This window comes from Hemitrygon akajei, chromosome 24 (assembly GCF_048418815.1).
Source record: "Hemitrygon akajei chromosome 24, sHemAka1.3, whole genome shotgun sequence".
NCBI lineage: Eukaryota > Metazoa > Chordata > Chondrichthyes > Myliobatiformes > Dasyatidae > Hemitrygon > Hemitrygon akajei.
Window position 1 is genome coordinate 24,445,067 of NC_133147.1, and position 27,951 is coordinate 24,473,017.

The following is a 27,951-nucleotide window of genomic DNA, read 5'->3' on the forward strand; positions in this document are numbered from 1 at the left end:
TCCCCATAATCTTTGATGTCTTGGTTATCAAGAACCTGTCAATCCCTGCCTTAAATGCACCCAGTGACTTGGCCTCCACAGCTGCCTGTCGCAACGAATTCCACAGATTCAGCACCCTCCGGCTAAAGAAATTCCTCCTAATCTGTTCTAAATGGACATCCCTCTATTGAGGCTGTGCCCGCTGGTCCTAGACTCCCCTACCATAGGAAGCATCCACTCTATCAAGGCCTTTCAACATTCGATAGGTTTCAAGCAGATTTACCCCCCCACCCCAATTTTTCTAAACTCCAGAGCCTTCAATCGCTGCCCATATAATAACCCTTTCATTCCTGGACAGCACAGAATGCAGTGTGTAGTGCCGATACCTCCATGTTGTGGTGACCTGGGAAAGATCCTGACTTCTGACATTTGCCTCACCTCCCCGGAAATCCGGTTTGCTCCCAAATCCCACGATACAACAGCCGGACAGTCCTTGGCACCCAATCCGACAAGGCAGAGACATTAAAAAAAAAATCGGCGACCAATAACAAATGGGGCTATTTTATTAAGATTGCTTACAAAAAAGAATTAGGATGTTTTAAACAGTCATCAAACATCAGAGATTTGTCTTAGCCCCATCCAACCTGTAATGAAGGCACTGAATCATCTTGCTGGTGTAGTGCAGAATGACAAGAAACAATCCTGATTCTTGAAGAACCTTATGATAGTGACCAAGATGAGTCACTAGACATGGCAGTAAGCTTTTATTGATCTACCCGGAGAATCTGATTCCGTCCAGTTAGTGCATCGGGCAGCGTGGGGTAATTGCCTTCCAACCCCAGTGTGGGGAGGGAGATGAACGTGAGGGAATAAAAGGAGATCAGTGTAAATAGTTGTATCTTGGGCAAGGTTTAATTGATGTGGTTTTATTGGACATGATAAGCTCATGATACAATGTGTTTCTGGTTTCTAGCTGTTGCAATTTTGATTGGAATGGACTGCTGTTAACAAAGGAGTACTAGATTGAACGGAACTGAGCCGAGACTTGACATTCCTGGACTGTCACTGAATTTGTGGTTTGATGTTTTATATTCTGTGCTTTTTTTGCCATTTGCACGATTTGCTCTTTTCATCTTGCATGCTGGGGGTTTGAAGTTTTTTCTGTGAAGGGGTTCCATGGTTTTCTTTTGTTTTGTGGCTGTCTGTCAGAAGACGAATCTCAGGGTCGTACGCTGCATACGTATTTTGATAGTTAATGTACCTTGAATCTCTGAAGTAGTCGGTGCTGCTTCATGTTTTTGCCAAGTCCACGAGAAGAAATGGTTCACCAGGCGGCTGATTTACGGGCACTGATTGCGTGGTTCATCATTACTGGGCTCGAATGGAGCAGGGGGGTGGGGGAGGGAAAAAAAAATCGGCGATACTGCGGATGGAGGAATGCCCAGAGGGAGCGTGCTGATGTTAGTAGGCAGGGACAGGAATATAGACAGCATTCTGTGTCTCCGTCAATATCGCTGGTCTTCGCCAGTCTGTTTGTGTGTATGCTGTAGGGCACAGCTGTAGGGCTAAACCAGGGGTTCCCAACCTTTTCTATGCCATGGACCAATACCATTAAGCAAGTTGCTGATGACATCACTGTTGTTGGACCAACCACTGGTAGTGACACCAGTAAGACCGAAGAGCAGATCGCTGACCTCAGGAGGGGGAAGGAGGGTGAGCATTCACCAGTTTATATTGGCGGGGGGGGGGGGGGGGGGGAAGAATTGGTGGCAGAAAGTCAGCTTTATGTCCTCCCACCTTCTTGAAATTCACTGTTATTCCTACTTCATTGCTGAGTTACAATGTTTCTTCATCATTGTTGAGTCGAAATCTTGGAGTCCACTCGAACATCGCAGTAGAGACTGCAAGCAACTTGAGCTGGTGAACAAGATCAAAAAACGGAACTGGTTTAGCAACCAGTGCAGGTCCTGGTTTATTGGACATTGGCAGAGTTCTCTCGGTCAGGAAGAACTTTTTGGGAGGAAGTCTTGGCTGTCAAGTCCAGTGGTGGCCAACGCAGCGGGTGGGAGCCTCTTCCCCCACGGATGCTGACCGCTCCAAATTGGCCTGCCTCACCTCACTCGACACTCAGGTACCTCTTCTTCTTGGCCGTGTTCGTGAACGGGTGCCAGCACCACTCCGTCTCCGAGGTTCGCTCGTTCTCCAGGGTCCCCAGTTTGATCTGGTACGCTGCAGAGGGGGCAGAAGGTGCAACTGAGCGACGGGGTTCACCTGGTTCTGACTAGTCCCACCAAAGGAGGCAATACTTCAGGCAGTTACCGGGACACTGAGCAAGAGCCTTTCAAACCCAGTCAGGTCCGTCCTCAGACACTGCAAAACCGCTGAACAGCAGCCAGTCCCCCCAACTCCCCGGTGCAGAGCCGGCAGAATCAAATTCACAAACACCTGGGGCATTCTCTTTTCTCCCCTCTCCCAGTGGGCAGAAGATATAAAAGTCTGAACGCGCATACCACCAGGCTCAAGAACAGCCACTAATCTGCTGTTATAAGACTAGTAAATGGTTAACTCATAAATAAGATGGACCCTCGACCTCACAGTCAATATTCCACCTTGGTTGCGTTGGGTTCTCCGAGCTTGGCAATTTAATCACCAACGTTTCATCACCATATGAGGAGACATCGTCAGCGTGCCGTTGAATGTGGCATGTCCTCTGAATGCTTGGCCTTTACAGACTTTACATACTGTCTGGACGCCAATGTGGGGGGGGAATCTGGTTGCTGATTGGCTGTGTGGCGAACTCTGTGCGCTGTGGTCATCGACTGGGCAGCAGTGAAAGTCGTGGCGCGAGCGAACACGGGGGATCCGGGGGGATCCTTGAGGCGTGGTTTTCCACGAAGAATTTTGTGAGCAAACACGCAGACCTCGATCCTATTTATGAGCCGTTGCGGGTGAAATTGCAGAAATGACGTCCAGTCAGCTGATTGAAGAGCACGTAAAGGCCAAGTATTCGGAGGACACACCACAATCAACAGCGCACTGATGACGTTACTTCATCAAGTCAATTGCCAAGATCGGAGAACAATTCAACCTAACCATTGACCGCCTGAGCTACACCACTTCTGAATTATTTCCATATTCCTCCTTATCGTCTATCCCCAGCGACAAGTGTTCTGTGGCCACGGGGAGGAGATACTTACGTTTTATTTCGAACCTGGGCCCCACTTCGGACAGCTCCACATTCTTGTGATCCACCTTTTTGTACACGTGGTGCCTGGGGAGCAGCAAGACTGGCGGTTAATTCCAAAGTGAGCAAGCAATAGCAGAGTTGGGGAAACCCGCGTCTCCCTCCACGTCTTACTGGCTTGGTAACTGTAGACCCCCTTCCACCCGGGCATTTATCTATCACCCTCGTCCGCTGAGCAGGAGATACAAAGGCTTGAAAGCACGTTACCACCAGGCTCAAAAAAACTTCTACTCCGCTGTTAGAAGACTAATCAACGGTCCCAGGTATGATGAGATGGACTCTTGACCTCACAATCCATCTCGTGATTGTTGGACTGAGTTACAGAATTATTATTTTTCTTCCAGTTTAATGTACCAATGTTTCTTTTGTTTTATGTAACTATCTATATACACTCAGAGGCCACTTTATTAGGTACACCGTACACGAAAGCAAATATCTAATCAGCCAATCACATGGCTGCAACTCAATGCATAAAAGCATGCAGACGTGGTCAAGCGATGCAGTTGTTGTTCAGACGAAACATTAGAATGGGGAAGAAATGTGATCTAAGTGATGCTGACTTAGTGATGGTTGTTGCTGCCAGATCGGGTGATTTCAGTATCTCAGAAACTGCTGATCTCCTGGGATTTTCACTCAACACTCTCTGGAGTTTACAGAGAATGGTGCGGAAAACAAAAAACTTCCAGTGAGCAGCAGTTCTGTGGGTGAAAACGCCTTGTTAATGAGAGAGGTCAGAGGAGAATGGCCAGACTGGTTTAAGCTGACAGGAAGGCGACAGTAACTCAAATAACCACACGTTACAACAGTGGTGTGCAGAAGATCATGAACATAAACTCAGTGGCCTCTTTATTAAGTACCTAATGAAGAGGGCTCCAAGTGTATCTAACGCGGCAGCTTCTACTGCTTCTCTGGGCAGTGAATTCCAGATTCACCACTCTCTGGGAAAAGCAGTTCCTCCTCATGTCTGTCCTAAATCTACTCCCATAAATCTTGTGGCTGTGTCCCATAGTTCTAGTCTCACCTAGCAGTGGAAACAACTTGCCTGCCTCTAGCCCAATTACTCCTTTCATAAATTTATATGTCCCCGCCAAATCCCCTCTCATTCTTCTGAATTCCAGTGAAGATAGAGTACACGTGCGGAGAATGTTTCCTATAGTGGGGCTGTCGAGGACCTGAGGGCACAGTCTCGGAACTTCACTTCGGAAAAGAGATGAGGAGGAATTTCTTTAGCCAGAGGGTGCTGAATCTGTGGAAGCTCGGTTATTGAGTATATTTTAAAGTGGAGGTGAACAGTTCTTGATTGGTAAGGGATATGGTAAGAAGGCAGGAGATTGGGGGTTAAATCAGCTATTATGGAATGGTGGAGCAGACTCGATGGGTCAAAATGCCGAATTCTGCTCCTACGTCTCATGGTCTATAGTCCCAGGCGACCCAATCTCTTCTCTTGGGATGATCTCCTCAACCTAGTGACCCCCCCTCTGCACCGCCTCCAAAGCCAGAGTGACAGCAGAGATTGTGGTTGCTGCAGGATAACGAGGCCTGTGCACAGGCACGTTTCCAGCTCCCCATTCGCCCTCCCTCTTTGTGGATTAGCAGGTAGCCATTTGGCCCATCATCTCTTTCTCTATCCTAGCCCCTTTATCGCCAGCAGTGAAAGGAACACCAGCACAGCAAGAGCCCGAAGCAACAGAGCAGAATCAACAATACAGACAGGGAATTGAAGGTCACAGAGTCGTAGAAAAGCGCAGCACAGAAACAGGCCTTCAGCCCATCTACTCCTGGCTGAACCATTAAAACTGCTTACTCCCATCGACCTGAACTGGGACATACCCCTCCATACCCCTCGCAACCATGTCCCTATCCAAATTTCTCTTAAATGTTGAAATGGACCACTCGTGCTGGACCACACTCTCACAATCTTGAGCGAGTAAGTTTCCCCTCATGTTCCCCTTAATCTTCTTGCCTTTCACCCTTAACCCATGTCCTCTGGTTGTAGTCTCATCCAACCTCAGTGGAAAAAACCTGTTTGCGTTTACCCCTCATAATTTTGTGTCCCTCCATCAAATTTCCCCTCAATCTTCTACAAGGAATAAAGTCCTAACCTATTCAATCTTCCCATATAACTCAGGTCCTCCAGACCTGGCAACATCCTTGTAAATTTTCTCTGTACTCTTTAAAAATTATTTACATCTTTCCTGTAGGTAGGTGACCAAAACTGCACAGAGTGGATTTCGGGCTGAAGGGCCTGAGCTCCAAACGTACCTGAAGGAGATGTAGTCGTCTTGGTTCGCAAACGTGATCACTCTCTTGCTGTCGTCTTTAGGGACTGGGAATAAATACTTCAGGATGCTGGACACCTGCGGCACGAGAAGGCAGTGGAATTCAGCAGCCGACAGTGGAACAACTCTGCAGACAGTGACATCTCCTGGACGAGGATGCCATGCTGAGATTGACAGTTACTGCAGTGGAAACACTTTAAGCTACTTTAACACTCACAAAACATTGGAGGAACTCAGCAGCTCAGGCAGCATCCCTGGAAATGAATAAACAGTCAATGTTTCTGGCTGAGAAACTTCCTCAGGACTGAGAAGGAAGAGGGGAAGATGCCAGGATAAAATGGTGGGGGGTAGCTGGAAGGTGAAAGCTGAAGCCAGGTGGGTGGGAAAGGTCAAGGGCCATAGAGAAAGGAATCTGATAGGAGAGGAGAGTGGACCACAGGAGAAAGAGAAGGAGGGGTCCCAGAGGGAAGTAATAAGCAGGCAAGGAGAGTGGACAACAGAGGAAAGTGGGGGGGGGGGGTGGGGGAAGAAGAGAATTTTTTTACTGGAGGGTGAATTGATTTCTCTTTCTGCTAAACCACTTTTTTATAAAGCTGTTTACACTGTAGGTACATGCTGGTATTTATGTATTTACGCACATTTTATTTCAAATAGGTACGTTAACATCTAACTTACTTTTACGCAATTTAACTTTATAATTGTTGAATGTTGCAAGTTACGCAAACACACCACAGCAAATTCCCAATACATGTAAATGTCATTATGTGCCGTGTCATATGACCTGGGCGATCATGGTCTTTCCGTGACCATGGTTGTTCTTGGCAAATTTTTCTGCAGAATGGTTTGCCATTGGCTGCTTCTGGGGAGTGTCTTTACAAGATGGGTGACCCCTGCCTGGTGTCAGTGGTCGCATAACCTGATCATACGACCATCCTGTTCCCATGGCTTCATATTGCCCTGATCTGGCGGGGGGGGGGGGGGGCGGAATGGAGGGTAACCTGCAGGTCAAACCATCTTACACCCCCTTTAGTAGAGACATATCACCATCCCGCCACCCATTTGCACAGTAGTGTAGGAATTGTTTTTGTATTGCACTGAACTGCTCCCACCAAAAATAAAAACAGCAATTTTCATGACACATGCGACTGACGATAAACCCGATTCTGATCTGGGTCTCTGTTGTGGACTGAGAGTGGGAAGGGGGCAGGGAGACAGGAATGATGGTTGGGAAAAGGGGAAGGGAGAGGGGAGAGAGGAAAGCATCATTTTTTAATGATCAATAAGCTAACTGTTTTGAATAAAATGAACTCGCCTGTTGTCTCAGGACTGGGTGTGTCTGTACCCACACCAACCTCCCTGCCCCAGCACTCCTTCTCTGCCATCTGTCCCACACCCCTCCACCCTCCTTCGCTCCTGCCAGATTTACAAATTCACTCTCTACTCCACATCGACAAGTACCCAACACTTTTGTACACTTTATTCCACATATGCACCTTAAAAACATTTTTATATAATCCCTTTTACTTTATAATGGTGGAATGTTGTCATTTTTTTTGTCGCAATACACCATAGAAACTTCTAATCCATGGAAGTGCATATGGCAAATAAAAGTCGACCCTTGACAGGATGTGTTGGCATTGGAGATGGTCCAGAGGAGGCTTACAAGAATGATCCCGGGAATGAAAGGGTTAATGTAATGAAGGCAGCATTTGGGGGCTCCGGACCTGGACTCACTAGAGCTCATCAGAATGAGGGTTGAATATTGACAGGCCTAGACGGAGTGGATGTGGGGAGGATGTTTCCAGAGTCTAGGACCAGAGGCCACAGCCTCAGAATAGAAGTATGTTACTTCAGAACAGAAGTGGGCAGGAATTTCTTTGGCCAGAGGGTGGTGAATCTGTGGAACTCATTGACACAGAAGGCTGTGGGGGTCAAGCCATTGGGTAAATATACAGTGGAGGTTGATAGGTTCTTGATTAGTCAGGCATTAAGGGTAATGGGGAAAAGGCAGGAAAATCAGGTCGAGGGGGACAATCACCCATCCATTGTAGAACAGACTCGATGGGCCGGTTAGCCCAATTCTGTTCCTGCTGTGCAAAAGTCATAGGCAGATTAGTCCAGGGTGGCTAAGACCTTTGCACAGTACTGTATTTGTCAACGTGGAGTGGAGAGCGAGTTTGTAAATCTGGCGGAAGCGAAGTATGTTGGGACTGGTGAGGGTGTAGTGCTGCGGGAGGGGTGTGGGACAGGTGGCAAAGGAGGAGTGCTAGGAGCGGGGCTCCCTCCCACTCCCTCCCCTCTCCCTTTCCCAACCATGAATCCTCTCTCCCTGCCCCTTCCCTCTCCCAGAATCAGGTTTATCATCACTCAGGTATGTCATGAAATATTTTTTTTTTGTGTGGCAACAGCACTGTGCAATACATAAAATTATAACAACAGTGAGGCACCCTCACTAGATATGCATATGCCTAACACTTGGACAGTAATGTAGATCAGCAATAATAAACCTGATTCTGAATTCAAAGTAATATTTATTATCAGAGTACACATATGTCACCACATACAACCCTGAGATTCTTTTTCTGTGGGCGTACTTAACAAATCCGTAACTGTAAACATCAGGAACTGTAAACAAATTGTGCAAATGCAGATACAAATAAATAGTAATAAATAACGAGTATGAAATAATCCTTAAATGAGTGTAGTTATCTCTTTTTGTTCAAGGGCCTGATGGTTGAGGGGTAGCAACTGTCCTTGAACCTGGTGATGAGAGTCCTGAGGCTCCTGTACCACCTTCCTGATGGCAGCAGCGAGACAAGAGCATGGCCTGGAAGGTGAGGATCTTTGATGATGGATGCTATTTTCTACAACAATGTTTCATGTAGATGTGCACACTTTCCACCACACACCTATAGAAGTTTGCCAAGGTTTCTGATGACGTGCCAAACTTCCGCAGACCCCTGAGGAAGTAGAACTGATATTCTGCTTTCTTCGCAAAAATATTTCTATGATGTGTTGGCGCGTGGCCAAGTGGTTAAGGCGTTCGTCTAGTTATCTGAAGGTCGTTAGTTCGAGCCTTGGCTGAGGCTTGCGTCCTTGAGCAAGGCATGTAACCACACATTGCTCTGTGATGACACCAGTGCCAAGCTGTATGGGTCCTAATGCCCTTCCCTTGGACAACATTGGTGGCGTGGAGAGGGGAGACTTGCAGCTTGGGCAACTGCCGGTCTTCCATAAAAAAAAAACCCTGCCCAGGCTTGCACCCTGGAAACTTTCCAAGGTGCAAATCCATGGGCTATCGAGACTAATGGAGGCCTACACACTACACATTTATATGATGGGTCCAGGACAGGTCCTGAGATAGTGACACAGGAACTTAAAGTTACTGACCCTCTCCACCTCTGATCCTCTGACGATTACTGACTCATGGACCTCTGATTTCCCTCTCCTGAAGTCTACAATCAGTACCATGGTCTTATTGACATTGACTGAGAGGTTGTTGTTATTACACCACTCAGCCAAAATTTCAATCTCCTGATTCATCACCCCCTTTGATGCAGCCCACAACAGTGGTGTCATCAGCAAACTTGTATATGGTGCTGGAGCTGATCTTAGCCACACAGTCATAGTGAGCAGAGCAGGGGGCTAAGTACACAACCCTCTGACGCTCCTGTGCTGATGCAGATTGTGGAGATGTTTTTGCCCATCTCAACTAACTGTAGTATATAAATCCAGGATTTAATTGCACAAGGGCGTATTGAGGCCCTGGTCTGGGAGTTTATTGATTAGTGTTGAGAGGATGACGGTATCAAAGGCCAAGCTGTAATTGATACAGAGCATCTTTGCTGTCCAGATGTTCCAGGGTTGTGAGACAGCAATGCACTGTGTAATGATTTGATCTGTATGAAGAGTATACAAGACATTGTACTTGCGTGGGCATACACGGAGGTTGACTCGTTCTTGATTACTTCAAAGGTTACAGGGAGAAGGCAGGAGAATGCGGATGAGATGGATAATAAATCAGCTCTGATGGAATGGTGCATCAGACATATTGGGGTAAATGGCCCAATCCTGCTTGTGTGCTTTAAGGATAAACACACGCACACACACAAAACGGAAATTTACTTATTTAGCGATATACTGCGGAGTAAGCCCTTCCGGCCCTTCGAGTTGCGTGACTCCAGCAAACCCCAACCTAAATCACAGGGCTGTCTACAATGAGTAAGTAACCTATTGGTACGTCTTTAGAACGAGCGAGGAAGCCAGAGCGCCCGGGGAAAACCCTCACATTCCACAGGGAGAACGTACAAAGACTCCTTACAGAACGGCGCCAGAATTGAACTCCGAACTCCGGAATGGCCCAAGCTGGAACAGTGCCGCGTTAGCCGCGACTCTACCATGGACCCCATCTTCCACTCTGCGATCAGATTTCTGAACGGTCTGGGGAAGGCTTCGGGAGTAAACCCGGAGGCTGGAGTCCCTAAGGCAGTCCGACGTTGAGTTCAGTGCTGAGCGGCAACTCCGCTGCGATGTCACTGGTGCCAAACCGAGTCGGTCTCTGCCATTCCTTTGGGTTTATCAGATGTGTGGAGAGGGGGAGCCTGCCGCATGGGCAACAGCTTGCCCCCCGCATCGCACAGCCCTGGCTCTGCGTATCGAGACAGCTATGACGCAACATCCGCGGTCGACCCTGACCGACAGAGGCCTCAGAGTACCGCCGCCACAAAACCACAGATGTTGCGATTATACGTCAGTGATAACAAACCTGATTCTGATTTCGATAGTGTGTAATGATTTGATCTGTAGTATGTAAGACACTGTACTTGCTCAGAGATGCAGCCTGGATTAGGCCAACCCGGTATGTATTTGGGAATGTGGGAGGAAACCACGGCACCCAGGGAAAACCACAGGGGGAATGCAGAGACTCCTCACTGAGGACGCTGGGATTGAATGCCGAACTGCGATCCCGCGAGCCGTAATAACGTTGCACTGACCCGCAATGTGATTTCACTACATGTGAGAATAGTGAATCAATGCCAACTGGTGCTAGGACGACGCACGGGTCGCCGTGACTGCATGAGGGTGGCGGGGAGGAAGGGTGCGAGCGAGGGAGAAAGGGGCTTTTGTGCAGCACTCACCCTCTGTCCGAGCCGGGATGTCAGGTTGTGGAAGATGAGGTGGGGGTGGGCCTCCGACATGGTGCCGAGGCGGGGGATGTCGTGCCGCATCACCACGTTGGAGAGAGCAAAGTATGCCGTCGGGCCGAAGGGCAGGTGGCAGACCACCAGGCCATCTGCAACGAGAGGATCGGTTCCATAATGCACAGAGACAGAGCACGACAGCAGAGAAACAAGTCCTTCGGCCTATCTAGTCCATGCTGACCCTGTTTCTCTGCTTACTCCCATCAACCTGCACCCGGACCCTAGCCCTCCATACCTCTCCCATTGATGTACCCATCCAAATTTCCCTTAAATGTTGAAACTGACCCCTCATCCGCTGGTTCTGCTCGGAGCTCATTCCGCCTCGTCCCGTTCTCGCACTACCCTCTGAGTGAAGAAGTTCTTCCTCAGGATCCCCTTAAACATTTCACCTTTCACCCTTAACCCATGACCTCCAGCTCTAGTCCCACCCAACCTCAATGGGAAAAGCCTGCTTGCATTTACCCTATCTATACCCCTCATAATTTTGTATACCTCTATCAAATCCCAACCTATTCAACCTTTCCCTCTAACTCAGGTCCTCATCCTGGAAGCATCCTTACAAATGTGTGTATAAACATCCTTAAACTCTGCAAAAGACAGACAGACACACACACACACACACACACACACACACACACACACACACACACACACACACACACACACACACAAACACACACACACACACACAAAAAAGTCTTGGGCACCCTAGCTAGCTATATATATGTAGAGCTAGGGTGCCCAAGACTTTTGCACGGTACTGTAGCAATTTTATGTATTGCACTGTACTGCTGCCACCAAAAAAAAATTCAAATTTCATGACATGTGAGTGATTCTGATATGGGTAACATTGTAGACTGAGAGTGGGAAGAGGTCAGGGAGAGGGGAATCATGGTTGGAAAAGGGGGAAGGGAGAGGGAAGCACCAGACAGCCAGTCTGTAATGATCAATAAATCAATTGTTTGGAATAAAAATGACCTTGCCTTGTGCCTCAGGTCTGTATGTGTCTACACCCGTGCCACCTTTCTCCCCCACACCCCTGGCACTCCTTCTCTGCCATCTGACGCACACCACACTCACAGCACTCCACCTTCGCCATTCCCAACATCCTTTGTCCTGCCAGATTTACAAACTTGCTCTCTGCTCCACGTTGACAAATACAGTACTGTGCAAAAGTTTTAGACAGCCCAGCTACATAGATGTCCCCAAGACTTGGAACATAGAAATCTACAGTACATTACAGGCCCTTCGGCCCACAATGTTGTACCATGTAACCTATCTAGAATTTGCCTAGAATTTCCCTACTGCATAACCCGCAATTTTTCAAAGTTCCATGTACCCATCTAAAAGACCCTATTGTATGCACTTCCACCATAGCCGCTGGAAGTGCATTCCACACACCCACCACTCTCTGTGGAAAAACTTATCCCTGACATCCCTTCGCTACCTATTTCCAAGCACCTTAAATCTACGTCCTTTCATGTTAGCCATTTCAGTCCTGCGAAAAAGCCTCAGGCTATCCACACGGTGAATACCCTTCATCTTATCCTGACAAGAGTCTTACCATTATTATATCCTGTCTTCAAATTTGACTTACCAAAATGAACCATTTCACACTTATCTGGGTTGAAACACATCTGCCACTTCTCAGCCCAGTTCTTCATTCTATCGATGTCCCGCTGTAACCTCTGACAACCCACCACACTATCCACAACACCTCCAACCTTTGTGTCATCAGCAAATTTACTAACCCACGCTTCTACTTATTCATCCAGGTCATTTATAAAAATCACGAAGAGGAGGGGTCCCAGAACAGATTCCTGCGGAACACCACTGGTCACCGACCCCCACGCAGAATATGACCCATCTACAACCGCCCTTTGCCTTCTGTGGGCAAGTCAATTCTGGATCCACAAAGCAAGGTCTCCTTGGATCCCATGCCTCCTTACTTTCTGAAGGAGACTTGCATGGGGAATCTTATCAAATGCCTTACTGAAGTCCATATACACTACGTCCACTGCTCTACCTTCATCAATGTGTTTTGTTACATCCTTTAAGAACTCAATCAGGCTCATCTGCCCTTGACAAAGCCATGCTGACTATCCCTAATCAGATTATGTCTCTCCAAATGCTCATAAATCCTGCCCCTCAGGATCTTCTCCAACAACTTGACCACCCCTGAAGCCAGAATCATTGGTCTATAATTTCCTGGGTTATCTCTACTCCCTTTCTTGAACAGGGAACAAAATTTGCAACCCTCCAATCCTCTGGCACATCTCACCTCCCTATTGATGATGCAAAGATCATCGCAGGAGGCTCAGCAATCTCCTCCCTCACTTCCCACAGTAGCCTGGGGTATATCTCATCTGCTCCTGGTGACTTATCTAATTTAATGCTTTTCGAAAGCTCCAGCACATCCTCTTTCTTAATGTCTATATGGTCAGGCGTTTCAGTCTGCTGTAAGTCATCCCCACAATCGACAAGATCTTTCCCCCTCGTGAATACTGAAGCAAAGCATTCATTAAGTACCTTCGCTACCTCCTCCGACTCCATGTACACATTTCCACTATCACTCGTGATTGGTCCTATTCTCTTACGTCTTATCCTCTTGCTCGTCACATACTTGTGGAATGCCTTGGGGTTTTCCTTAATCCTGACCGCCAAGGCCTTCTCATGGCACCTTCTGGCCCTCCTAATTCCATTCTAAGCTCTTTCCTAGCAACCATGTAATATTCTAGAGCTCTAACAGTATCTAGTTTCTTGAACCTTTTGTAAGGTTTTTTTCCTAACTAGATTTTTTCCTAACTAGATTTTCTACATCCTTTGGACGCCATGGTCCTCTAACCGTACCATCCTTTCCCTGCCTCAATGGAACATACCTATGCAGAACTCCATGCAAACATTCCCTTAATATTTGCCACATTTCTGCTGTGCATTTCCCTGAGAACATCTGCTCCCAAGTTCCTGCCGAACAGTATCATATTTCCCCCGACCCCAATTAAATGTTTCCCCAAATTGTCCGCTCCAATATCTCTCCAGCGCTCTGGTGAAGGAGATAAAGAGTTGTGGTCACTACCTCCAAAATGCTCCCTCACTGAGAGATCTGACACCTGACCAGGTTCATTTCCCAATACTAGATCGAGTACAGTCTCTCTTCTAGTTGGCCTATCCACCCCATCTGCTAAGGAGATGCCAATCAATATTCGGAAAGTTAAAATCCCCCATCACAACAACCCGATTGTTATTGCTCCATTCCAGAATCTGCCTCCCTATCTGCTCCTTGATATCCCTGTTACTACTGGGGACGGAGTGGGGGGGGGGGGCCTATAAAAAACATCCGGTAGTTATTGCCCCTTTCCTGTTTCTGACTTCCACCTACAGCAACTCAGTAGACCATCCCTTCAAGACTTTCTCTGCTCCTACAGCCGTGACACTATCCCTAATTAGCAATGCCACGCCCTCACCTCTTTTGCCTCCGACTCTGTTCTTTTTGAAAAATCTGAAGCCTGGCACACTCAGACACTCACACTGCTGCTCCTGAGATCCAAGTCTCTGTAATGGCCACAATGTCATAGTTCCACGAAATGATCCACGCTCTAAGTTCATTTGCTTTGTTTATGATATTCCTTTGCATTAAAATATACACATCTCAAACCATCAGGCTGAGTGCACCTTTGCTCTAACATCTGCCTATCCTTCCTCACAAACTCCCGACAAACCGTCTCTACTTGTGCTCCAACCTCCCCATCCTCTGCCTCTTCACTTCAGTTCAGTTCCCACTCCCCTGCAAATCTAGTTTAAACCCTCTCCAATAGCATTAGCAAACCTCCCCACCAGGATATTGCCCACCCCACTTGGATTCAAGAGTAACCTGTCCTTTTGTACAGGTCATACCTGCCCCAATGATCCAAAAAATCTGAATCCCTGCTCCCTGCTCCAATCCTTCAGCCATGCATTTATCTTCCACCTCATTCTATTCCTATACTCACTGTCGTGAGGCGCAGGCAGTAATCGCGGGATTACTACCTTTGAGGTCCTGCTTCTCAGCTTCCTTCCTAACTCCCTGTATTCTGCTTCCAGGACCTATGTCGTTGATAACAATATGTACCACGACCTCTGGCTGCTCTCCCTCCCATTTCAGCATATTGTGGACGCACTCAGAAACATCACGAACCCTGGTACCTGGGAAACAAACTACAATCCCTGTTTCTGTTTCACGTCTATCTGTCCCCGAGTCCCCTATTACCGCTGCTTCCCCCAGGTAGGCTCCCCTCCTCGCAACAGTACTCAAAATGGAGTACTTATTGTTAAGGGGGACAGCCACAGAGGTGCTCTCCACTCCCTTTCCTCTGCTGACGGGTCACCCTCTTTCAGTCTCCTGTGGCCCCGGGGTGACTACCCGCCTGTAGCTCCCGTCTATCACCTCCTCGCTCTCCCCAACAAGCCGAAGGTCTCTAAGGAGCTGCAGCTCGATGCAGCTGTGGCCCATCAAGGAGTCTGGAAGTCTCCCGGACATCCCGCATCTGACACCCAGCACAGAAAACTGGCATCGCAGTCATACCCACTATTCTCATGCGCTGTGCCCCGCGAAATACTTCTTTTTAAAACTTTTCTCCCCGATCCGTGCGAAGCTCTCTCTCTCTACAAATTGATTGGCCCGCCACTAATGCGCCAAGCTCCGCAAAATGCTCCTTTTTTAACCCCTTATCCCCGACCTGTGCGAAGCTCATTCTCTTTGAATCGACTGGGTCACTGCTTCTGCACAGTAGTGTACGTCAGCACTTGGGAAGAACGCCCTTGCTTGGTCATTGATGCAAACGGCATATTTCACTGTGTGCCTCAGACAAATAAAGCTAATCTTTATCTTTCTGCCATTCTCCACCCAGCTTTGCAACTAAGTTTTTAATGCTGTGACTGTGGTCACCTTCCTCCGTCAGCTCATTCACCACGTCCAACACTCTGCGTGAAGCTTAAATCTCTCCTGCCGCTTTAAACCCGCAACTTCTCGCTTCGCATTTCCTTCAGGTTGTGTTGCAGCCCGGCCGACCGCAGCCCAGTCCCAGAGAGCGAGGCTGATCCAACACTCGCCCTCATCTAAAAGTTGTGCTGACATTGAAGAGGGCTCAGAGGAGGTTCAAAGAATGACTCTGTGGATGATCGGAGCGTCTGATGGCTCCGGGTCTGTACTCACTGGAATTCAGAAGAATGAAGGGGAATCTCATTCCACCCTATCGAATGCCGAAAGTCCTCTACCGAGTAGATGTGGAGAGGATATTTCCGATCGTGGGGGAAGTCAAGACCAGAGGACACAGCCACGGAATAGAGGGCCGTCCATTTAGAATGGAGACGAGGGTTTTCTTCAGCTGAAGGATGATGAATATCTGTAATTCATTGCCATTGCGGCTGTGGAGGCCAAGACATTGGGTATATTTAAGGCAGAGGTTGATAGATTCTTGATTGGTCAGGGCATGAAGGGATAGGGAGAATAGGAGATTGGGGCTGAGAGAAAAAATACATCAGCCATGATAAAATGGTGGAGCTGACTCCAGGGACCAAATGGCCTAATTCTGCTCCTATACCGTCTAATAGTCTTTGCCATCCGTGACCACTTCTCCATCAGCAAACCTGGGATACAACACTGCCGGATGTACCTCTGCTCTGCCCCTCCCACAGAACATTCCCTCCACCCCACCCCACGTAACCTGTCCCCTAAACTGGGACACTCTGGCGCCTTCTGTGCTCCCCCCCCCCGCCCCCCACTACATCCGTGAACTGACCTGGGACGCCGCGGTGCTCGTGCACGACAATCAGGTCGGTCACTGCGTTGGCCTTGCACGCCGTCACCAGGGCCTCGATGTCGTGCTTCCCTCGGTTCATCCGCTGGCTGCCGGGGAAGATCAGCTTCAGCTCCTGAAACAAACATGCATGGGGGGAGAAGTTCAGGGATCAAAGCCGGGGAGAGTAAACTAGAACCACCTCTGGAAAACTGTGGGGCTTCTCCCCAAGCCGGAGAGAGGGCAGAGGAGATTTAAGACATACACTCAGTGGCCACTTTATCCGCTACCTCCTGAAATGAACAAACTGGCCACCGAGAGTATGTTTGTGGTTTTCTGCTGCCGTGGCCCATCCACTTCAATGTTTGACGTGTTGTGCGTTCAGAGATGCTCTTCTGCACACCACTGTTGTAACACGTCGTTATTCGAGATAGTGTTGCCTTCATGTCAGCTTGAGCCAGTCTGGCCATTCTCTTCCGACCTCGCTCATTAACAAGGCGTTTTCACCCTCAGAGCTGCCGCGTTTTTGTTTATTTCTGGCACCTTTCGCTGTCAACTCTACAGACTGTTGTGTGTGAAAATCCCAGGAGACCAGCAGTTTCTGAGATACACAAACCACCCTGTCTGGCACCAACAATCATTCATTTTATTTTTCAGTTCATTCATACTCTTCGAGCCACTCCGACCCGCAACCCCGGATTTAACCCTAGCCTAATCATAGGACAATTTACAATGACCAATTACCTACCAACCTTTCGACTGTGGGAGGAAGGACCAAGGGTAAATCATGCTTGACTAATCTATTGGAGTTTTTTGAGGATGTAACCAGGAAGTTAGACGGGGGAGATCCAGTGGATGTAGTGTACCTCGATTTTCAGAAGGCATTTGATAAGGTCCCACATAGGAGATTGGTGGGTAAAATCAGAGCTCATGGCATTGGGGGGATGATATTGACATGGATAGAAAACTGGTTGGCAGATAGAAAGCAAAGGGTAGCGGTGAATGGGTGTTTCTCGGAATGGCAGGTGGTGACTAGTGGGGTGCCATAGGGCTCGGTATTGGGACCACAGCTGTTTACGATTTACGTCAACGATTTAGATGAAGGCATTGAGAATAACATCAGCAAGTTTGCTGATGATACTAAGCTGGGTGGCAGTGTGACATGTGATGAGGATGTTAGGAGAATTCAGGGTGACTTGGATAGGCTGGGTGAGTGGGCAGATACTTGGCAGATGACGTTTCATGTGAATAAGTGTGAGGTTATCCACTTTGGGAGTAAGAACAGGAAGGCAGATTATTATCTGAACGGTGTAAAGTTAGGTAAGGGAGAAATACAAAGAGATCTAGGAGTCCTTGTTCATCAGTCACTGAAGGTGAATGAGCAAGTGCAGCAGGCAGTGAAGAAGGCTAATGGAATGTTGGCCTTTATTACAAAGGGAATTGAGTACAAGAGCAAGGAAATCCTCTTGGGATACAGGGCCCTGGTGATACCACACCTGGAGTATTGTGTACAGTTTTGGTCTCCAGGGTTAAGGAAGGACATCCTGGCTGTAGAGGAAGTGCAGTGTAGATTCACGAGGTTAATTCCTGGGACGTCTGCACTGTCTTACGCAGAGAGGTTAGAGAGACTGGGCTTGTACACGCTGGAATTAAGGAGATTGAGAGGGGATCTGATTGCAACATGTAAGATTATTAAGGGATTGGACAAGATAGAGGCAGGAAATATGTTCCAGATGCTGGGAGAGTCCAGTACCAGAGGGCATGGTTTGACAATAAGGGGTAGGTCATTTAGGACAGAGTTAAGGAAAAACCTCTTCTCCCAGAGAGTTGTGGGGGTCTGGAATGCACTACCTCGGAAGGTAGTGGAGGCCAATTCTCTGGATGCTTTCAAGAAGGAACTAGATAGGTATCTTATGGATAGGGGAATCAAGGGATATGGGGACAAGGCAGGAACCGGGTATTGATAGTAGATGATCAGCTAAGATCTCAAAATGGCAGGGCAGGCTCGAAGGGCTGAATGGTCTACTTCTGCACCTATTGTCTATTGAAACCAGAGCACCAGAGGAACCCACATGGCCAGAGGGAGAACGTACAAACTCCTGACAGGCAGAGGTGGGAACTGAACCCGGGCCGCTGGAAGATCCTGAACACACCACAGATTCTACCATTTCACACCAGGGGCAACTTACAGGGGCTGATTAATCACCGACTCCACTAGTCGTTAGGATGCTGGGAGAGAAACCCACGTGGTCACCGGGAGAACGTACAAACTCCTGACAGGCAGTGGTGGGAATTGAACCCAGGTCACTGGAAGATCCTGAACACACACTGGATTTTACTATTTCAGGAGCAACTTACAGGGGCTGATTAACCACCGACTCCGCCGATCGTTAGGATGCTGGGAGAGAAACCCACGTGGTCACAGGGAGAACGCGCCGACCCCACACAGGAACAGAGACCGGGGTCACTATTGAACCCGAGTCTCTGGCACTGCACAGACAGTGATCCGACGTGCACACTCTCTCTCACCTTGGCGAACTGCTTGAGCTTGGAACTGGGGTCCCGGGAGGTGGTGATCATGACTTTGGGGTCCTCCACTCCAGCCCACCTGTACTCGTCGTCCACCTGACTGCTCACTCCTGCAACGGGACAGAGATCAGTGACGGAGAGCTGACCTGGCCTCTAGAGACGCAGGAACATCACTTCCAGTTAATTAATTCTCCCCCCCACCCCCATTTCCCTCTCTCATCTCATCACCTCCCTCTGGTGCTCCTCCCCCCTCTCCAGCCCTTTATCTCTTTTGCCGATCGACTTCTCAACTCTTTACTTCAGCCCGTTCCCCCTCCCGGTTTCACCTATCAGCTTGTACATCTTTACCCCCCCTCACCTTCTTGCTCTGACTTCAACTCTTTACGAGTCCTGATGAAGGTGCTCGGCCAGAAATGTCGACTATTCACTCTCTTCCATTGATGCTGCCTGGCCGGCGGTGTTCCTCCAACATTCTATGAGTTCTGGTCGCCCAGCTATGGAAAGGATGTCACTAAGCTGGTGGTGGGGGGGGGAGAGATTCACCAGGATCTTCTGGGAACTGGAGGGCTTGAGATATAAGGAGAAGCTGGACAGACTGGGACTGTTTACCCTGGCGTGAAGGAGGCTGAGGGGTGACCTTGTAGAGGTTTATAAAACCATGAGGGACATAGATAAAGTGGATGGTGACAGCCTTTTTCTGCAGGGTAGGAGCGTCTAAAACTAGAGGGCATAGGTTCGAGCGGAGAGGTTTACTAGGAACCTGGGGGGGCATGTTCTTTCACACAGAGAGTGGTGGGTGTATGGAGCTGCCAGAGGAAGTGGTTGAGGCAGGTACACGATTTAAAAGACACTCAGATGGATAAACAGATAGGAAATGCTGAGGCTTTATAAGCCATTGGTCAGACTGCATGTGAACAGCTTCAGGCCTCTCAGCTAAAAAAGGATGTGCTGGCATTGGAGAGGGTCCAGAGGAGAATGACTCCAGGAATAAACGGTTAACATACGTGGAATGTTTGATGGCTCAGGGCCTGTAATCGCTGGAGTTTACAAGAATGAGGGGCAGCTCACTGAAACCGACTGAATATTGAAAGGATGAGATAGAGTGATTGTGTTGAGGAAGTTTCCTATACTGGGGGAGTCTAGGTCCATAGGGCATAGGCTTTGAATAGAAAGATGTTTCTTTAGAACAGGGACGAGGAATCTCTTTAGTAAGAGGGTGGTGAATCTGTGAAATTATTTGATACAGACGGCCAAGTGGTCAAAGGTAGAATGTGCAAACTCCACACAAAGTATTCAGTACGAGAGATGTTGAAGTTGTATAAGATGTTGGCGAGGCCTAATTTGGAGTATTGTGTGCAGTTCTGGTCACCTACCTACAGGAAAGATGTAAATGAGGTTGAAAGAGTGCAGAGAAAATTTACAAGGATGTTGCCGGGTCACCTGAGTAATATGGAAAGCTTGAATAGGCTAGCACTTTATTCCCTTAACTGTAGAAGATCAAGGGAAGATTTGATAGAGGTATACAAGATTATGAGGGGTATAGATGCAGTCAGGCTTTTTCCACTGAGGCTGGGTGGACTGCAACCAGGGGTCATGGGTTAAGGGTGAAAAGTGAAAAGTTAAAGGGGAACACGAGGGGAAACTTCACTCAGAGGGCCATGAGAGTGTGGAACGAGCTACCAACAGAAGTGGTGAATGTGAGCTCGATTTCAACTTCAAGATAGGTAGGGGTATGGAAGGCCATGGTCTGGGTGCAGGTCGATGGGAGTAGGCAGCTTAAATGCTTCAGCACAGATTACAGGGGCCAAATGGCCTGTTTCTGCACTGCACATTTCTACGACTCTGTGACAAATAGTCCTGGGGTCAGGACTGAAGGCGGGTTTTGCTGAAGCCGCGAGGCAGAGGGGGCTACTTGATGGTGTTGATGAACAAGTACAGTTGTTTCACAGGCAGCATCACCTACAGAATCGACAAGCCTCCCTGCCTGAGCTGAAAGGAAGTCCTGCCGCCCCGTCGCGACGATTTCTCTCCTCCCCCTACCTCAGACCGCTCAATCTCTCTGCCACTGCTGCAGCAGCCCACCCACCCCCCCCAATCCAGTGCCCCATCGCCCCAACGGGAAAGGAAGCCGCCCTCACCCTCGCCTCCTTCGTCGTCGTACTCCAATGACTTCTGCAGCTCCAACGCCTCACGTCGCAGTTCAGTGGGGATCAACTTATTCTCTGCAACAGAGAGGAAGGGGAAAATGGAACATCGTCACCAGGAAAAGAAAGTTCAAGGTACATTTATTACCAAAATAAAAAGTATACACTGTGCCACTGCGAGAGGAAATGCAGTGCAGGTGGAACAAAGGGCCACGACAAAGTAGATTGAGATTTCATGTTTATCATACAAGATGTCAGCTCAGCAGTCCGATAACAGTGGGATAGAGGCTGTCCTTGAGTCCGGCGGCTTGGATCTTCTGCCCGATTGGGGGCATGGGGAGTGAAATAAGAGAAAACATCTGAATTGGGAGGGGTCTTTGATTACATTGGCTGTTTTACCAAGGCAGTGGTAGATTTAAAGGGGACCAGAGGGTTAACTTCTTCACAAAGAGGGTGGTGGGGACATGGAACGAGTAAGAAAGCAGTGCAGGTGGGGACATGAATTACATCTGAAAGACACTTGGACAGGTACAGGGATAGGAAAGTCTTAGAGCAGGGGCTCCCAACCTAAGGCCCAACGGTAAGGCTCCTTTGCACGAAAAGGGTTGAGAACCCCCGGTTTAGAGGGATATGGGCCAAATGCTGGCAAAAACCATAGTCCACATTTAATGTAGAGGTTGGTAGGTCATAAGAAATAGGAGCAGGAGTAGGCCATCCGGCCCATCGAGCTTGCCCTGCCATTCAATATGATCACAGCTGATCCGTCCGTAAACTCAGCTGCATCTACCTGCCTTTTCCCCATAACCCTGAATTCCCCTACTATGTAAAAACCTATCTAACTGTTTCTTAAATATATTTAGTGAAGAAGCCTCAACTGCTTCCCTGGGCAGAGAATTCCACAGATTTACCACTCTCTGGGAAAAGTAGTTTCTCCTCATCTCCATCCTAAATCTTCTCCCCTGAATCTTGAGGCAAGGTCCTCTAGTTCTAGTCTCACCTACCAATGGAAACAACTTTCCTACTATCTTATCCATCCTTTCAAAATTGTGTATGCTTCTATGAGATCCCCTCTCATTCTTCTGAATTCCAGAGAGTACAGTCCCAGGCAACTCAATCGCTCCTCATAGGTTAACCCCTTCATCCCTGGAATCAACCTGGTGAACCTCCTCTGCAATGCCTCCAAAGCCAGTAAATCCATCCTCAAGTATGGAGATCAGAACTACACACAGTACTCCAGGTGCGGCCTCACCAGTCCCCTGTATAGTTGCAGTATGACCTCCCTGCTCTTGTAATCAATCCCTCTAGTAATGAAGGCCAACATTCTGTTTGCCTTCTTAACAACCTGTTGTACCTGCAAGCCAACATTTTGTGACTCAAGCACAAGCACTCCCAAGTCCCTCTGCACAACAACATGCTGCAATCTTTCACCATTTAAATAATAATCTGCTCTTCTATTATTCCTTCCAAAGTGGATGATCTCGCATTTACCAACATTCTATTCCATCTGCCAGACCTTGGCCTACTCACTTAACCTATCTATATGCCTCTGCAGACTCTCCACATCCTCTGTACAATTTGCTGTTCCTCTCAGCTTAGTGACATCAGCAAATTCTGCTACGCAACACTCAGTCCCCTCTTCCAAATTATCAATGTAAATGGTAAACAGCTGCGGGCCCAGTACCGACCCCTGCGGCACCCCACTCACCACTGACTGCCAACCGGAAAAACACCCATTTATACCAACTCTCTGCCTTCTATTGGTTAACCAATCCACTATCCATGCCAAAACACTTCCTCCGAGTCCATGCATCCGTATCTTATTTATAAGTCTCTTGTGCGGCACCTTATCAAATGCCTTCTGGAAATCCAAGTATGTGACATCAACCTGTTCCTCTCTATCCACTGCACTCATTATGTCCTCAAAGAACTCCAGTAAGTTTGTCAAACAGGACCTGCCCTTTCTGAATCCATGCTGCGTCTGTCTAATGCAATCACTCTTTTCTAAATGTTTTGCTATTTCTTCCTTAATGACAGCTTCAAACATTTTCCCGACTACAGACGTTAAGCTAACTGGACTATAGTAGCCCGTCTTTTGCGACATCCTTTTTTAAAAAGTGGTGTGACATTTGCTGTCTTCCAATCTGCCGGGACCTGCCCAGAGTCTAGAGAATTTTGGTAAATGATTACCAACGCATCTACTATAACCTCTGCCAGTTCCCTCAGCAACCTGGGATGCATCCCATCAGGGGACTTGTCTACCTTCAGGCCCTGTAGTTTGCTCATCACTATCTCTTTAGTGACTGTGATTTTATTGAGGTCCTCACCTCCCATTTCGTCCATGACATCCTTCTTTGCCATTCTAGACATGTCCTCCACCATGAAGACCGACACAAAATAGTCGTTCAACGCCTCAGCCATTTCCTTATCACCAAATATCAATTTCCCCTTCCCGTCTTCTAAAGGACCTACATTGACTTTAGCCACCCTCTTCCATTTTATATATATTTATAAAAACTTTTGCTATCTGTTTTTATATTTTGTGCTAATTTACTTTCATACTCTATCTTCCCTTTCCTGATTTCTTGTTTAGTTGTTCCTTGTTGCTTTTAAAAGTTTTCCCAATCCTCCAGTCTCCCACTACTCTTTACGACTTTGTACACTCGAGCTTTTAATTTAATACTATCCTCAGTTATCCAAGGCTGGCTCTCCCCACACTTACTGTCCTTACTTTTGACTGGAACATACTTTTGTTGAGCACCGTGAAAAATCTCTTTGTAAGTATTCCACTGTTCCTCGACTGTTCTACCAAATAGCCTTTGCTCCCAATCCACATTAGCCAACTCCTCCCTCATCCTGTTGTAGTCTCCTTTGTTCAAGCATCATACACTAGTTTTAGACCTATTTCATCCTCCGTCTGCATGCGAAATTTAATCATACTATGATTGCTCTTTCTAAGAGGATCCCTGACTACAAGATTGTTAATCTTACTTGCCTCACTGCACAGGACTAGATCTAAGATAGTATTTTCCCTTGTAGGTTCACCAACATGCTGCTCAAGAAAGCCATCACGGATACATTCTATGAAGTCCTCCTCAAGACTTCCTTGACCAACCTGATTCACCCAATCTATGCGGAAGTTAAAATCCCCCATGACAACTGCCGTTCCATTCTTACAAGCCTCAGTTATTCCTTGGGTCCTTCCTGAGTTAGGATGTTAAAGATTATGGGGAGAAGGAAAGAAAATGGGGTTGAGAGGGACAATAGATCAGCTATGGCAGAGCACACTCAATGGACTGAATGGGCTAATTTTGCCCCTGGTGGCCGCATGGCATGGATGAGAAGGGCCTGTTTCCAAGCTATATGACTACATACCGTCTCCAATCGGAGCTCAAAGTAGTTTAATAATAAATCTACATCACCACATACTGCCCTGAGGTTCGTTTTCTTGCAGGCATTCACAGTAGAACAAAGAAATACGATAGAATCATTGAAAAAAACAAAGACTGATAAACAACCAATATGAAAAAGGCGAGAAACTGTGCAAATAATAATTGTACCGCATCATGATCGATTGCCAGAATCTGGCGAATGTACACGTGGATGATTGATTGCACGGTGCATCAGTTGGGTCCCCTCCACACAGGAGGCTCTCCCTTTTGGGCGCGGGCTTTAGAGTGCACATGCTCTTCATCCCATTGGCCCCGATTTGGCACCCCCACATTGTAAGTTATGCAGCGTGTACGGTCACTAACACGAATCAGTAAAAGTATGGAATCCAGCTACCCTGTCGTCGTTCCTGCCTCGCGGATACGCAACAATAATAATCTTATGTGCCTCCTGTGACTGTGACAGACGCTCGGCCGCCAGACCCTGTGACCATCTGATGCTGTCTACCCAATTCAAGTCCATCAGCCCCACCTCCGGGACGCTCAGCGAGCAGCGAGCGGACCCTCCGGGCAGAGACTCACCGTCCAGGGCGCTTTGCAGTTTCAGCTTTTTCTCCTCTATTCGGCGCAGTTTGTCCTCCTGCGCCTTCCGGTACAGGTACTCCCTCCGCATCCGGGCCTGTCGACGCAGCTGAACAGGGGCAGGGATAACACAGAACAAAGCTGAAAGTCAATTTTTTAAAATCAAATTCCAGGCTATTTCAAGCTCCTGGGTGTCAAGATCTCTGAGGACCTAACCTGGACCCAACACATCGATGCAGCTATAAAGACGGCACGACGACAGCTACATCTCATTAGGAGTTTGAGATCATTTAGTATGCATTCCTCCCCGGCCAAACTTGAGCAAAAGAACAGAGAACATAAACAATAGAGCACAGTACAAACCCTTCAGCCACGATGTTGTGCTGATCTTTTAACGTATTCTAAGATCACTCAAATCCTTCCCTCACATGGAGTCGTCCATTTTTCTATCGTCCAGAGCTTTCTAAATGTCCCTAAATATCTGTTTCTACTGTTCCACACAAACTCACCACTCTCTGCATAAAGAACTTACATCTTAAATTCCTGTACCCCCACTCCCTTACTTTCCGCCAAAGACCTTAAAATTGGTATCTGGTATCTCTCCTTTCAGTTAGTCCTGACAAAGGGTCTCGGCCCGAAACGTCGACAGTGCTTCTCCTTATAGATGCTGCCTGTCCTGCTGTGTTCCACCAGCATTTTGTGTGTGTTGTTTACCTAAAAATTATGCCCCTTTGTATTAGTCATTTCTGCCACGGGAAAAAGTTTCAACATACCCCTAATTAATAAATAAAATCAAATATATGTGACTTTGTGATTGTCATTCTAACTACTTCTGGAATGCATATTATGAATAAAAATATTTAAAGTGCCGTGCAGTTTCCAGGTTGTATAAACATTTCCTGCTCAGATGCACAGTTGTCCCTTTCCCCTTCCCCCTCTCCTCTTCCCTTTCCCCCTTGTCCCTTCCCCTATCCCTTTCAACCCATCAAGTCTGCTCCACCATTCCACCATGGCTGATCCCAGATCCCACTCAACCCCACACACCTGCCTTCTCGCCATATCCTTTGATGCCCTAACTGATCAGGAAACTATCAACTCCTGCCTTAAATCTACCCATGGACTTGGCCTCCACCGCAGTCTGTGTCAGAGCCTTCCACAGATTCACAACTCTCTGGCTAAAAAAATTCCTCCTTACATTCGTTCTAAAACCCATCAATTCTGAGGCTGTGCCCTCTAGTTCTGGATACCCCCACCATAGGAAACATCCTCTCCACATCCACCCTACACCCTATCTAGTCCTTTCAACATTCGGCAGGTTTCAATGCAATCCCCTCTTCTAAATTCCAGTGAGTACAGGCCCAAGGCTGCCAAACACTCCTCATACGTTAACACCTTCATTCCTGGAATCACCCTTGTGAACCTCCTCTGAACCCCGTCTAATGACAAAATATCCTTTCTGAGATATGGGGCCCAAAACTATTTACATTATCCCAAGTGCTGCTGACTTAAAGGCTCAGCATTATCTCCTTGCTTTAATATTCTATTCCCCTTGAAATAAATGCCAATGCTGCATTTGCTTTCTTTACCACAGACTCAACCTGTAAATTAACCCTCTGGGCGCCTTGCATGAGGACTGCCAAGTCCCTCTGCTGTTTGAATCTCCTCCCCATTTAGATAATAGTCCACACTATTGTTCCTTTTACCAAACTGCATTATCATACATTTCCCAACACTGTATTCCATCTGTCACTTTTTTGCCATTCTTCCAATTTGTCTAAGTCCTGCTGCAATCACATTGCTTCCCCAGCCAGGCCTACCCCTCCACCCATCTTCGTATCAACCGCAAACTTTGCCACAAAGCCATCAATTCCATCACCCAAATCACTGACTAACAATTTGAAAAGTAGCGGTCCCAATACTGACCCCTGAGGACCACTAGTCACTGGCAGCCAACCAGAAAAGCCCCCCTTTTATCCCACTTGCTGCCTCCTGCCTGTCAGCCATTTCTTTATCTATGCCAGTATTTTTCCTGTAACACCACAGGATTTTATCTCGTTAAGCAGCTAAACATCATTCAAGTGCTTAACACCAAAGTATTGCCCGTTCTTTCCCCCTTCCTCTCCGACCCTTTTCCGTTTCCCTTCTTCCTTGTCTCTTTCCCATTCCTCTCCGATCCTTTTACTTTTCCCTTTCCCTTCCTTCCCGTCCTTTTCCCCTTCCAATTCCTCTTGGACCCTTCCCCCCCTCCGCGACCCTTTCCCCTTCACCTCCCTTCCCATCCCTTTTCCCCTTCCTCTCCATCCCTTTTCCTCCTCCACCACCCTTCTCCTTCCTCCCCATCCCCTTCACCTCTCCCTTCCCCTTCACCTCTCCCTAACCCTTCCTCCTAGTGCCTTTCCCTTCCCCTTCTCTTTCCTCACCGCCCCTTCCCCCCTCCTCTCCGAACTTTTTATCTTCCCTCGTCCCTTCCCCTTCAGGCCCATCCTCTCCGTCCCTACCCCCCTCCCCACACACATACATTCCACGCTGTCCCTTTCCCCTCCCAGTCTCGTTCCCCTTCTCCCCGTCTCTTTCGTCCCCCAACTCCTCTCACCATCCTCTCTGGTCCAGGTTGGTCACCCACGTTAATCCCAACACCGGCTGACAAGCCGGAACCAATGGTTGCTCGCAATACTGCGTGGTCTATCCAGCATTCGGATTGGCGGTAGGAAAAAGCCACGCGTATGCTATTGGCTGACGGCGGGCAAAGCAAAGACGTCCGCTTATTGGTCAGAAACCTGGCCATGGCTGCTCAACTATTGGTGTAAATAACTGCCACTTATAGAACATTATG

General features: G+C 47.8%; 1 protein-coding gene across 1 annotated transcript; it reads right to left on the minus strand.

Moving 5' to 3' along the window:
- Positions 1 to 524: 524 nt before the first annotated feature.
- Positions 525 to 27,803, minus strand: imp4 (IMP U3 small nucleolar ribonucleoprotein 4). Its single transcript, XM_073028595.1, has 9 exons — positions 27,712 to 27,803; positions 25,119 to 25,227; positions 21,145 to 21,228; positions 19,007 to 19,116; positions 16,481 to 16,613; positions 10,641 to 10,795; positions 5,486 to 5,580; positions 3,177 to 3,250; positions 525 to 2,208 (listed from the first exon to the last, which is right to left on the minus strand). Exons 1-9 carry the CDS (start codon positions 27,712 to 27,714, stop codon positions 2,096 to 2,098), a joined length of 876 nt encoding a protein of 291 aa, XP_072884696.1. The 5' UTR covers positions 27,715 to 27,803; the 3' UTR covers positions 525 to 2,095.
- Between the last annotated feature and the right edge of the window lie 148 nt (positions 27,804 to 27,951).